The sequence below is a fragment of the Aphelocoma coerulescens genome, chromosome 2, assembly GCF_041296385.1.
Source record: "Aphelocoma coerulescens isolate FSJ_1873_10779 chromosome 2, UR_Acoe_1.0, whole genome shotgun sequence".
In the NCBI taxonomy this organism is placed as follows: Eukaryota; Metazoa; Chordata; class Aves; order Passeriformes; family Corvidae; genus Aphelocoma; species Aphelocoma coerulescens.
The window spans coordinates 148116505-148129432 of record NC_091015.1 but is presented as its reverse complement, the minus strand read 5'-3'; the positions used below and the strand labels follow the sequence as shown (position 1 = coordinate 148129432).

The 12928-nt window shown below is 38.8% G+C and overlaps 1 protein-coding gene across 42 annotated transcripts in view; it reads right to left on the bottom strand.

The window, feature by feature from the left end:
• Positions 1–2464: 2464 nt before the first annotated feature.
• RIMS2 (regulating synaptic membrane exocytosis 2) overlaps positions 2465–12928 on the bottom strand; it is a 455072-nt gene continuing 444608 nt past the window's right edge. For 41 of the 42 annotated variants that reach the window (XM_069005296.1, XM_069005307.1, XM_069005303.1 and 38 more), the window contains 5 exons: positions 7933–8074; positions 6484–6596; positions 5648–5749; positions 4517–4656; positions 3840–4058 (listed from right to left, as the gene is read on the bottom strand). In XM_069005296.1, coding sequence (XP_068861397.1) covers positions 3840–4058; positions 4517–4656; positions 5648–5749; positions 6484–6596; positions 7933–8074 — 716 coding nt within the window. Of the gene's footprint in view, positions 4059–4516; positions 4657–5647; positions 5750–6483; positions 6597–7932; positions 8075–12928 lie in introns of all 42 variants that reach the window. The other variant, XM_069005332.1, reaches the window with a different exon arrangement.

Sequence of the window (12928 nt, the reverse complement as noted above, 5' to 3'; positions counted from 1 at the left end):
CCTGTGCTGATGCTGCCTCTGAGGGGTCAGGCAGAGATAAAAGTCTCTACTCTCCCATCTCCACCCACTCCTCACATCCCTGTAGATGTGTTGGACCACTGCTCCCTTCTGCAGAGACTGCATGAGTCCTTGCTCACTGTCAGGTGAGCACTCTGTCCTCATTTGTACCCTGCTCATGAAAAAAAAGGCAGCTAATATTAGGTAGTATCTAGGGTCAGGGTAGAAGTTTAACTGGACAGTGTAGCCACTCCACAGCAGCTGGTGAGAGCACTTCATGGTCTCAGCATATTTCGTGTATCAGAGCTGGAGCACGTCCTCGCAGCCAGAGCTGGCAGCTTGGAGCCAGCTCCATCCTGGGAGCCGTGCACTGTGGGCATGGGAGAGCCTGAGGGCGGCCGGAGCGGAGCAGAGCCTGCGGCCTGGCTGGGTGACGGGCAGGCGGGGCTGGGTGACGGGCAGAGCCTGCGGCCTGGCTGGGTGACGGGCAGGCCTGGCTGGGTGACGGGCAGGCGGGGCTGGGTGACGGGCAGGCCTGGCTGGGTGACGGGCAGGCGGGGCTGGGTGACGGGCTGAGCCTGCGGCCTGGCTGGGTGACGGGCAGGCGGGGCTGGGTGACGGGCAGGCGGGGCTGGGTGACGGGCAGGCCTGGCTGGGTGACGGGCAGGCGGGGCTGGGTGACGGGCTGAGCCTGCGGCCTGGCTGGGTGACGGGCAGGCGGGGCTGGGTGACGGGCAGGCGGGGCTGGGTGACGGGCAGAGCCTGCGGCCTGGCTGGGTGACGGGCAGGCGGGGCTGGGTGACGGGCTGAGCCTGCGGCCTGGCTGGGTGACGGGCAGGCCTGGCTGGGTGACGGGCTGAGCCTGCGGCCTGGCTGGGTGACGGGCAGGCCTGGCTGGGTGACGGGCAGGCCAGGCCCCCCACCGCTCCCCGTGCCTGGCAGTGAACGTGGCATCTTAAAACTGGCATTTCACTGGCAGCCCTGCTGGGAGAACAAAAGCATGCTTGTGCTCCAGCTGCGTGAGCTGCTTGCCACCAGCTCTGCTGAAGGGTATGGAAGGATGCTGCTGACCACCTTAGAGAAAAGCAACAAAATGCTGCACCCAAATTCTGTAAAGAAAATGTTTTATTTAAAGTGTTAAATACCATCACCAGAATGAGTTTGATTTACATTAGTTGGTGTTCATTACAGGCCTAATCTGCCCTTTTTTTTCCCCCAACTGTAATTCCTTTTAGCTTTTTAAAACGTACTATTTACAAGACAGCAGTGATCACTGGATTAGTATTATTTACATGACTAAACCATAAGCAGAGTTGCAGACATGTGAAAATTAAAAAAAATACATTAATTTTTTTTTAAAATAAATACTGCATAATGACAATTATGTACAACCTTCCATGCGTCATGTCCTTGATTTTAAAATTTGAAATAATTTATAGAGGACTATGCATACAAGAATGTGTGAGCACATCTCACAGTGTCAGGAAAATGGCTATGTATTTTTGTTTAATATCCTAGGGGATATTGTAGACTGCATGTTAATAGTTATTTGCTGCTGGTAGACAGGTGTCTAAATTATTTCAATAAATATAATTTTACCAGTCTATTAACTTAACAATAATCCATTATATAAACTCTGCAGACAAGACACAATCTCATTTTCTATGATATTGCACAAAGTAAAAGGCATTATAAGTGATACTGTTATTACTTCTTCCCTCTTAAGAGGCATGTACAATTTGTTAATGGGAAACTTGAATAGATTTTCAAATAAAATCAGAATAATTCTGTGTGGCCATAAAGGTAAATGTAATGTACTTCAAAAATTATTGCAAGATTTCAACATTAAACCTTAAGTAGGTATTCAAGGCATACAAAGACCCAGGGAAAAAAAAAAAAAAAAAAAAAAAAAGAAGGATATTTTGTTATTAAACATTAGCCAGTTACATTCCCTTTAAATAAGGTAATTTAATGAGAAGCTTGAACTTGCAGCACCACCCAACGGTAGTTACTGTCTGCTACAAAACCCAGGGTTTTGAAGATCCATTAACTGCAGTGAGGTTCTGGTAATGGTGTCAAATAGCTGTCAGAGTGGTACTGATAAGCTTTCTTTAAGGCTATTTTACAAAACAAAGACTGATATTTTCCAGACTGATACTACCTAATTATGTCTTTTGCAATGCAAATGTAATTTATGAAAATTGAACTTTACAGCAGAAGAACTGTATGGATTTGTAACCTTTGTTGCTTTTGTTATTTCAAAAATGTAGCAATCAATTTGGTTTAGTGCAAATAAAAGTGCTTACATTTGCTTCCTAAAAATCAACCAGGTACTTAATTTTTCCTCTTTCCAAAAACCTTCAAGAAATGATAGCTCAGTCTTTGAATGAAAGATGCTGGTGCTGAAAACAAATTTATTGAAGACATCTTACAATGGCCACATGATTCCAGTATTTTGCTGTAGAATTCAATTTGAAGGTGAGAAAAAATGAAAATAAGTTACCATGCACTGTACAATAAATTGCAAAAGTTCAAATATCTTCTTTATCAAATACATGCTGAATTACATTAATGTACTCCCAAGCCATGTTGCAAAATCCTTTTCAACATGCTTGAAAAAAAGTAAGCTCTTAAACAATATTTTTCTCAAATAATTCAGAAATGCAGAACAATCTGCAACCCTGAACCAAATCTGGGGCATAAGAGAGTTATAAGTCAAAAGGTAGCCATTTTAGAATATGCTGATCATCCTGGGAGGTAGAGGGGAAAAAGAGCAAAAGGAAGAAGGGAGATTGGGAGGAGAGATAGAGAAAGGAGGTAAAAGAAGTGTACAATTTGCACATTATGTTGAACTTTACAAGGCTTGTACCTTTTACATTTAAATAAATTTAATATATTACACTTATTTCTTGTCACATAAACAGAATTTTAAATATTTGCTAGAAATTATTTTTTATTTTTAATAGAAGTCTGCAAAAACACAGACCATGACTGGTTTAAAGAATGATAAACGTGGTGTGTCTTTGTATCACCCTGTTGCATTCTCTTCCCTTTAAAACCATGCACTAGTGAAATTTATTTTTAAAAATAATATAAACTGTTGAAAATGGCTGATTTATTCTTTTTTTTTTTTTTTTTTGCAAGTTGCAGCCTCAAGAAAATAATTTAAGTGTTCAGCTAAATCTGTGTCCATGCAAAAAAATTTCTTAATTTCATACAGTACAGTATATCCACAGAACTTTATTTTTCAGAGAGTCCATCATGTCTGGGGTTTCACTGTGTGAATAGCTGGAAGTATGAAGCCCGCCACTTTAAGTCTTGAACCTTTTCAATATGAAGAGTTTTCAGATCTCAAGCAACTGCTTCAAGCGTCAGTTGACTTTTCCAGCATCCTTACATTCTTCCTTTCTTCCAATGTCTGCTAATCCACTGACTTGTAACGTGGCTTCATGGGAGGGTAACTCCATTTCTGTGGCATAACCAAGCTTTAGGAGGGGAGGGCAGATAAATAAAGAAACGGGAGCAACAAAACATATGCCATTGAAAAGGACTTTTGTTGCATGAAACAGATTGATTTTTTAGTTTAGTCCATGGCTTCAGATTGGACCATAAACTGAGTCCCTGAACTCCAAACCTATCAGTTCTTCATGATTTCAGTCCATCACCTGAGGGCCTTCCATAGGGCACAATGTGTGCAACTTCCTTGAGAACACAGGATCGCGTTGCAGCCCTAGAAACAGGCTCAGAAGACACAACATTAAGCATGCAGTGTTACCAGGGTTTGCGACCTGTAATTTTATGGTTTTGTAACGCTGGTTGCTATGACAACAGTTTCACAGCTGCTATGAGCGAGCATACGAAGGTCCTGTTGAACTTTCAAGAGATGATTGGGAAGCTCTTCTAGTCAGAGGAGCTAAGGTTGGGTCTACTAGGGAAGAAGGAGGGAAAAGTTTGAACCACCCAATCACCATGTTGGACAGGTCCAGTTCATCTAAAAGTATCTGTGCCACTCCCATGAAAGATTTGTGATCCATACGTCCATAGTCTCCCCAAACAATTATCTGTTAGGAAAAGAAACACAAGAAATTGAAAAAACTTCAGCAAAAATTTCAAAAACTTTAATCTGATTTGTCAAAAGTCTCTGCTTAATTAATTACAGTAAGGAATGAAATACCTGACTGCAACCATAGTTTAGTTCTGTGTATACTAATCATGATGCAATGACAGAAATTACCTGGGCACAAACAGCAGTTATCCACAATACCAGAGAAAACCCAGTGAGAGGAGCTCATACATATACCAGAAGCAAAATAATCTATAACTGACTTTTGCTCAGTTCTATTTGCAAACTCAGTTTCTACTTGCATGAATAGCTATAACTGTTGCATTTATCTGCTCAACAAGTATATAAAATATGAGAATTTTTTGCCAAATGAAGCCTGAAGGAAGTTTGAAACTCATTCAGTGAGAACTGTACAGGTGACATTTTCAGGTTCAGAGGAATGTTAATGCAAATTACCTGCAAAACTTTCCCTTGGGGACTTTCTTCAAATGACAGAAGTTGCTGATAAAGTGGTTCCAGCGTTTTTCTTGCTACCTTTGTTTTCTTTTTGGCTATGCAGACTCCATTTTCTAATAGATACACCTTTACATATGGTGCTTAGAAGAACGAAAATAAAGAACAGTAAGTAAAGAAGTCCAGATTTTTTGGTGTAACATACACACTTTCTATCACCATATAAAAATCTGCTTTTAATATAACTTGTAAGAACAACTCTCCACAAGCAATGTTAACAGTTATTCCCATACAAAGCAGACATGCATTTTCTTTACTCCTCTCCTTGGGTGTGTTTTTTTTCCTGATGTATTTTCTATGTCTATTCTACCATGAAACAATTCTGATTTTGACCTGAAAAAATCAGGTATTCCTATATATAGGAATATATATATATATAGGCATCCCTATACTGTGTAATATGCAAAATAGGGCTATTAAGTAAATGCACGACTTGCAATGACTTTGGTGAGATTTGGATCAATGCTCCAAATTGTTAATAATTTAAAATTATTAATTTTCACAAGGTGAAAATCAGTGAAGAAAAGACTGACACAATTTCTATTTTGGCAGAAGAGCTTACTAAAAATATCATTATATTGTCCTTCTCACATAGTGTTATAGGACATCAGATTATAAAACAAGGAGTAAGTATCAAATACTGGTCTACTTTTTGAGTGGGCCCTATTCCACATCTCTTGATTCCCTCTTCATTCCTAAGATTCCTATATAAAATCTTCAGTATATACCTTTCTTTCTACCCCATAATAAAGGATGTCTTTGCTATTATCAAAAACACTTTCGTGTCTTTTGGCAGCCTGATTTTTAATTTCCTCCTGAAGTAGGGCTGATTTTTGGTGTATCATTTCAATACGTTATGCATTTCAGTGTACATACAACATTGTAATCTACTGAGATGTGACTTTGTTAAGAGTTGACAAAACTGAACAGAAAAGCCACAGATTTTTTTGGTAGAATGCTATTCTTAGAGTCATAGAATCATAGAACATACTGAGTTGGAAAGGACCCATTAGGATCATCATGTCCAACGCTTGGCCCTGTGCTAAGATTGTTACTAAGGTTTCTCTTTCTCACCTGGCAGTGTCTTTGAACCTGGTTTTACAACAAGGCCACGGGCTCGGATTATTTCTACTTCCAGTTGTCCTTTCTTGTCCATCATTCCCACCTGAATATCTCCTAGAAAACAAAAAGAAACCCCAGCACTGTAATTCAGAACTACTTTAATATATGAAATGTTGAGATAATTTCTAGCATAAGTATGTGGCGACCTGTATCATCTGTTTTCTATCACTAAGTATGATCTGGATTTTAACACTAGATAATTTAATACTTATCCTCTTCACTGCTGTTTATGTTAGTAAACAATTTAAAACCTCTGCAATAACACCTTGTCTCCCATTTCCATGCCTCTATTCCTTCAAATTCATTTCTCTTTCTTAAGAGTTTCATATAAAAAAAAGGCAGCAAGAGAATTAATACAAAGCAGCTCTGTAAAACTGCCTGAAATCTCTTCACTGTGCCTCTAGTTTAAGACAAGTTATGAAAAGATAACTTGTGAATATAAAAGTCTGTAAACACAGTAACAAATATTTTGCACCTAAATTACCTATATTTATACAATATTATCCAAGTGATTCAGAGAAAAGATTAGTCTCATTAGCCCCATTTTAAAGATGGAAAACTGAAGAAGAGGTGAAAGGTTGAATTTTTCAAAGCACCTTTCTACTTTTGCATGTCTTCATAAGCATCCATGATTACATTCAACTTTGGCTGAGGTTACAGCTTTGGTCTTAACTGAGTTGTTCAAAACCACAAGAGAAATCCATAGTTAAAGAGAATCTAGATAAATTCTGTGTTCTAATTACATGACCAAATAGAATATATCATATCTAGAGGACATAAACACTTACCCATTGATGGCGTTGCTAAAGTCTGTCGTCCTACAAGCTGGGCAGGACCAAGTCCATCCAGAAAATCACTGAACTGGCTGTCTGCAGCCAACCTCACACCAGGGAAAATCAAACTAGAAATAATATTGAAAAAAGCAAAAAAATAAATACACTTAAATTTGCCCTCTGTTTGTTTGTGGTTTTTATTTACTTGGTTGATTTTTTGTTCATTTTATTTTGGCTTGGGCTTGTTTTTTGTTTTCTAGATGTTTTGCACTTAATGTTTGTGGGTTTGGTAGTACTGTAAGTAACTTACAAAACAATTACTGTAATTTTCAAAATCCCACAGTGTTCGACAAGCAGCAATTTAGTCTCCAGCATATAAACAAAAAGGTAAGAAAGCACTAATCCTCAGTAACTTCCACATTAGTATTCTTCCATCATGTTCTCCTTTTCCAGTATATTAAAGACCACTGTTAATTATCAAAGTATTCATATGAGACCAGTTCATTAAGATACTAACACACACCCTTACCACTGACTTAGTTACATGAAGGTTAAATTGCTCATAGTTCTCAGTTACTCTGAATTCAATGGCTAAATATCAAATGTACACAATTAAATGATGACATTAGACCAAATACTGGTTGCTATTTTTGAAAGTGCTATTCATTATAAATATTTTGTTTAAAATTTCTTTGAGAATGACATCTATTCAATAACAGAAGTGAAATCCCTTGTGGCAAATGACCAAAGTAACTTAAAATTAAAATGCTTGCCATAAATTATCTGTGACCCATTACAGAGCAACAAGAACTAATGAAATTTGTAATGAGCAATCATTAAGAAATGGCCATCTCAAATGCTTATAGTGCATCAGCTTGGACACATAAGATATATTGTGCAGCATAGATGTATTGTCCACTAATAAATCAAACTACAGTAAGACTTTTCTGGGCAATGTCTCATATATATCACTCAGAACTTGGGCTTTTATGAAAACCATGATATATGACAGATTCATTCTTCTGCCCAGATAACTTCTTCAGAATTAAAGTACCAGAATCTTTGGAAAACTCTTGAGCCCAGTGAATGACACCTGGAAATCATCTGGAAATGCTTTGCTCTGCAAAGCACTGACATATGCCAGGAGCTTTTGGAAGAGAACTTGTCCATATCTGTGTTTTACCTGGTGTATTGCACCTGTGCCCCTCCTGACACACCTCATGATGATGATCTGACCCACCATGTGCCCTTCTCATGGCATAGCAGAAATGTTCCTCCTCCTTTCTGCACCAACAGTGGGAGACTCTTTCAGTCACAGGGGAAGACTTAGGCTTGGTCCATCAATGACACTGGCTTGTGAAGGGAATTCTGACTGAACAGGACCTACAGCGCTCACTGTGCCTCTCTCTAATGACCAGTTTCATGGAGAAACACCAGGACACCAGAGTTATAAATGCTGCTTACTTTCCCTCAGAGCTGTAGCTGTTCATGCTCCCATCCGTCGACTCCCGGCTAGCCTGACGAGTCATCCAGTTCCTCATCTCCACAGCCAGCCCTGTCTCAGTGCTCCTCTGGACGGTGCTCCGCAGCTTCTTGCCCCCTGCTTCTGTGGAGACAAAAGAGAAGCCCCCATGGCACTGTGCTGTCGCAGCTGGGCAACCGTGCACACCCCTGCTCCATGTGGCACAAACACTCAGAGCCACAAATTAATGACCTGTAACAAAACTTCCATTTAAAAATTATCAATTTTTTAGTAACTGTCAAACAGCACCATAAATCTCTTTTACAGGATCTTAGTACTGTCACTGCCTGCTTTCCAAGGTCAGACAACACAAGTCTGCCCACAGAGGTAACCAGATTTAAACAATCCATAGTCTAGCATATTTAAAATATATTTTCCCTGGATGAATAAATCCCTCTTAGGAATTCAATTAAAATGTTACCATGATGTCAAAACCTGCAGAGAAATGTTCTAATTCAGATGAATTATTGTTTTAAAAACATTTGGTCATTATCTGCTAAATCAAGTCACAGATATCCATTAGTGAGGATAGTAAACCACAGATCGAGAACCTTCCCATGCTTTCTTCTCTATTCACTAGCTGCTTTAAATTTATATTTAAAATATACAGTATTGATTTTTATGTACAATATGAAACTTTATTATCATCTCCAAGAATAACAATTTTTCTATCTATTTGCATAGTTTAATTTTACTTGTAAAAACAGCAACGTGACAGATGTCTGGGTATCAGATGAGGGGAAAAATAATCAATATATAGTAGCTTTTTAGTGTAGGAATTTTGATCAAGACCTCAGCTGGAAGAAATGAGTAGAAATGAAACCTCAGTTTTTCTTTCATGAGTAAGACAGCCACTCCATGTCATTTCTGATTTTAAATGCTGTTCCCTGCAATAGGGCAAGGAATTCTGCATACTGCTTTCTTTCAATTTGTTCTATACACCTCTGAGTGCAGCACAGTGATGTGTGATATACTGATGTTTTAAAAGAGCAAGAACTCTAAATACGCTACAACAAATAATAACAGAATTCTTAAATACTGATAAAATGAGGATAGAGGAATATCCAATATCCTAGGATATCGATGGACTCAACTTCCTTCTGCAGGAAGTTCCTCAGCTAGCATCCTAGCATCTGCTACCCTTTACACCTTCTCTGCCTCATCATGTACCAGAGGTCAGAAGAACTTTTGGACCTGTGAGGTTGGTGAAGCTTTAGGGATTTGAAAAAGGAAATGAGCAAAAGGAGGAGATTGTATTGAGATGAGGACTATCACACCTCAGGGGGAATGTATGAGCACAGGGACTGGCTTAGAGTAAGGGGATCTGCATCCTTGGACAGGGAAATGGGGGAGAGACATCAATTTCAATGTGTGCACTCAGTGTCACTGTCCTACAGGCTGCTGCATGGGTTGACATCTCCCAGGCCCCTCAGTCAGGATGAATATTGGGTAAGACAAAGAACATGGGAAATTTAGTGAAGTGGGAACTAGACACCAAAAATACCTTGAAAACCACTGGCTCCTCATCAAGAAAGATTAATAACTCTGCAATATTTAGCAGCAGTGAGACATTTCTACAGCAGTATCATGAGGGGTTGAAATCATATTGCTTATTACAAGCCTTCTACATATTCCTTAAGACCGTAACTTTTAATCAGTAAATGCAAACAGTAATAATAATAGAAGTAATAATTTTCGTCTAGAACTTCAGCTATCCAAATGAAGTCAGTACTCAGTAGAATGAAAAGATAAATTTTACTGCATCAAAATTACATCCAAAAATGCCCATCAATACCTGATGCAATAAATGCAAATAAAAAAGATACCAGGCTACTACAACATATGAAAAATGAAGGTCAGAAATCAACAATTTCTTTTTTTGGGGGGTTGTACCATTCTAAGTGCCTGCTGGTTTATTATTTATATTCAACTAATGAAAGCTGGCAGCTGACTTCCAACAGTGATCTGGAGCTGTTCTAAAATACAAGCACTCATTTCAAAGAAATATTCCCACAAAACTCCAAGAAAATATTGTGCTATAGTTTTGTAGAAAAGGTACACTGCATCACAGTTACATGTGAAAGGCACACAACTCCTGAAGCCCCACAGGATATCACGCTTCTGTTCTAAGAACTCTTTTGAGGAGTAAGTATTCATTTTCATTCAGCCTTGTTGAATGATGGTCATTCTCAATTCATTCTTGTAAACATGAAGTCTCTAATGCAAATTTAAAAGAATATCTCCATCTTGAATGATTCTTCAATATCTTCATATATCTTTCAAAGATTTGAGAGTTTGGGAGAAATGTATGTTCAATTATGTAATATGTGAAGGAATATATAGTAACTTCTTTAATCTGTAAAGCAGATTTTTTTTCTGAACTAGAATTATAAGTCTGTATGCCTTCACTGTAGAAGAACAGAATAAAAAAATGAACACATCCATTGCACATCAATTTACTGAGAAATCAAGAACTCATGCAACTGCCATTCAAGTCTTCATAGAGGCACACGTGTAACTGCTCATAGCATCCCTCTAAACCTTATTTTTAAGCAGTTTTACTTTCCCACATTCATTTTAACTGAAGTAAGTGGTCTGGTTCACATGTCAAGAGGCACACAAAGATACAACTTTTATACGGCATGAAAGCTAGGCATGTATCCAACTTTTGTGTATGTTCGAGTGGTAAACAGTAATTATTTTGACCTTAACACTGAATTTAAGGAGGACTGAAAGGAGGCTATGTGAATAACTATTTCCCAGTTTTCAATAGAAATAGGCAGCGCCCTCTGATGGTCCCCAAAGAGAAAGATCTGACCTTTCATCAATAAAGCTCCTAATCATGACATTGATGCTCCTTGAAGTAAGAACTGAAGATTTTAACAGCAAAATGACAACTTGGAATAGAATTAACAGAAGACCCGGATCTGGGTGGTGTGACTCCTGGGCCACTGCTTTTGATGTGAATATTCTTTCAGATGAAACTTGGCTAAACTAATACATAATAATACATGAGAAATACCTCCACTTGCTTGCCCACAATACTAGCAATATATTTGTCCCTGGAAAAATATTAATAAATCAAAAATAATCCTACAATTCCTCAAACAATTTAAAAGCAAAGACAGTATTTGTATCATCCATAATTCACGTTTCATAAACTCAGCATTAAAAATTTTAAAAGGTTTCAAGCGGCAATGAAAATGCAAAGTAGCTACTCAAGTCAAAGAAACAGCCTTTGGTGCCATACTTCCAAGCCGTAGCTGGTAGAACATCTGATTGAAGATCATATCACTCTAGTAAATCCAAACTGTTTTCCCTCATTCCTGCCTGGAAATTGACACCTCCTCTCTTGTGTTAATTCAACTATTCATGTGGCTGCATTCCATACTGAACCCAGACCAAAAGGAACAAACCAACAAAACAACTGAAAGCTGTTCTTTTACTTTCAAGACAGGTAATTTCTGAAAAAAACCATTTGTGAAGACAAGCATACAGTTGAATGAACCCAGCTAAGGCGATACTAACCTCTAGCTAGATAAGTAACTTGGGAATGCAGCACTAATTCAGAAATAAACATCTAACTGGTATCACTGTAAAAGTAAGGGTTGGGTTTATAATCCTAAAGTATGTTGTATGTATACTTATACACTCATGTTATGCATGCTGTTTTAGTCTTACCAAATTAAAGGATATGGAAATGAGAGCTTAGAAGTGCACTTTGTTGTTATGTTGCAGAGTACCTACAATCAAAATAATTTTACTCACAATTTCCTAAACTCTAATAAAGAACATCGAAAATGTTCTCCAAATTAGTATAAGATAACTGCCTTAGCAAAAAGAAATTTCTCTCAAGTCCCCACCACAAAATATGGAATACATTATCTGAAAAACACTAGCTCAGATTCTTGCAGCCATATTGTAAGGAGTGGAATAAACTACCAGAAATAATTGCTTTGGTATTTATGAAAGCACATTCATTCTTACAGTTAATCACACTGGTAATTTAACTAATATGGTTACTGCAAATAGACTCCGCAGGCCACATTTTCTAAGTTATGCACGGAATTATTTGTTCCCACAACTTGGGGTGCAAATCACTTACAAATTAGGGATGCAAAAATACTGATATGATCCTCAATAGCAGATAAGGACAAGTCAAAAACTGCAGTGAATGCAAGAGATTACTTTCCATCATCTGGGATCTAACCAGATGAAATCTGCCGCTGGCGGGGAGAACGAGAACTCTCAGCTTGCTCTCGGCAGGAGCTTCCTACAACTGCTCCCCAGCAGGCACAGAGCCAAGAGAGGACATGGCACAGGCACAGGCAGGTTGGCTATGCCAGTCCCCAGCTGGTATGTGATCTCTTGCTAGGACGTGTACAGAGTACAGAGCAGCTGTGGCTTCAGAAACACACTTAAGCACTTGAGGTGGCTCTTCTCTGCTCTCCCCACCTCACCAGAAAGGCTGCATAAAAACTCCTTCAGCATTTTCATCTGAACTCAGGAGTTAGATCCACAAAGAGAATAAGCTGCCTTAAAGTGCCCATTTTTTAAGACTAAAATTCTTTACATACCTAGTTACCTGCTCTGGATATGTTAACAACAGGCTAGATAAAAGACAGTCTAAGAAAATTTGAACCTACGGAAGAAAAGGGAGGCAGGGCAGGCCTCAAATTCGCTTGCAGCCACACAGCTCTGCTTCTGGAGCAGCCCAGGTTTTGTCTGCATTGAACAAGGCATATAGCTCTTGTTGAAGCACTAGGAAGCACAGCCAAGTTTTTTCTTTCTTTGTGTTACCCACAGACCCCAAGCAGAAGACATGGTTTAGGATCTACTAATTTAAGCAGGATTTGGGAAAAGCAGATTTCATTGTCACTTGAGTTTGAGCTCACTTCACTGATTCTCATATGCCAGTGCTAACAATCAGCTTATGAA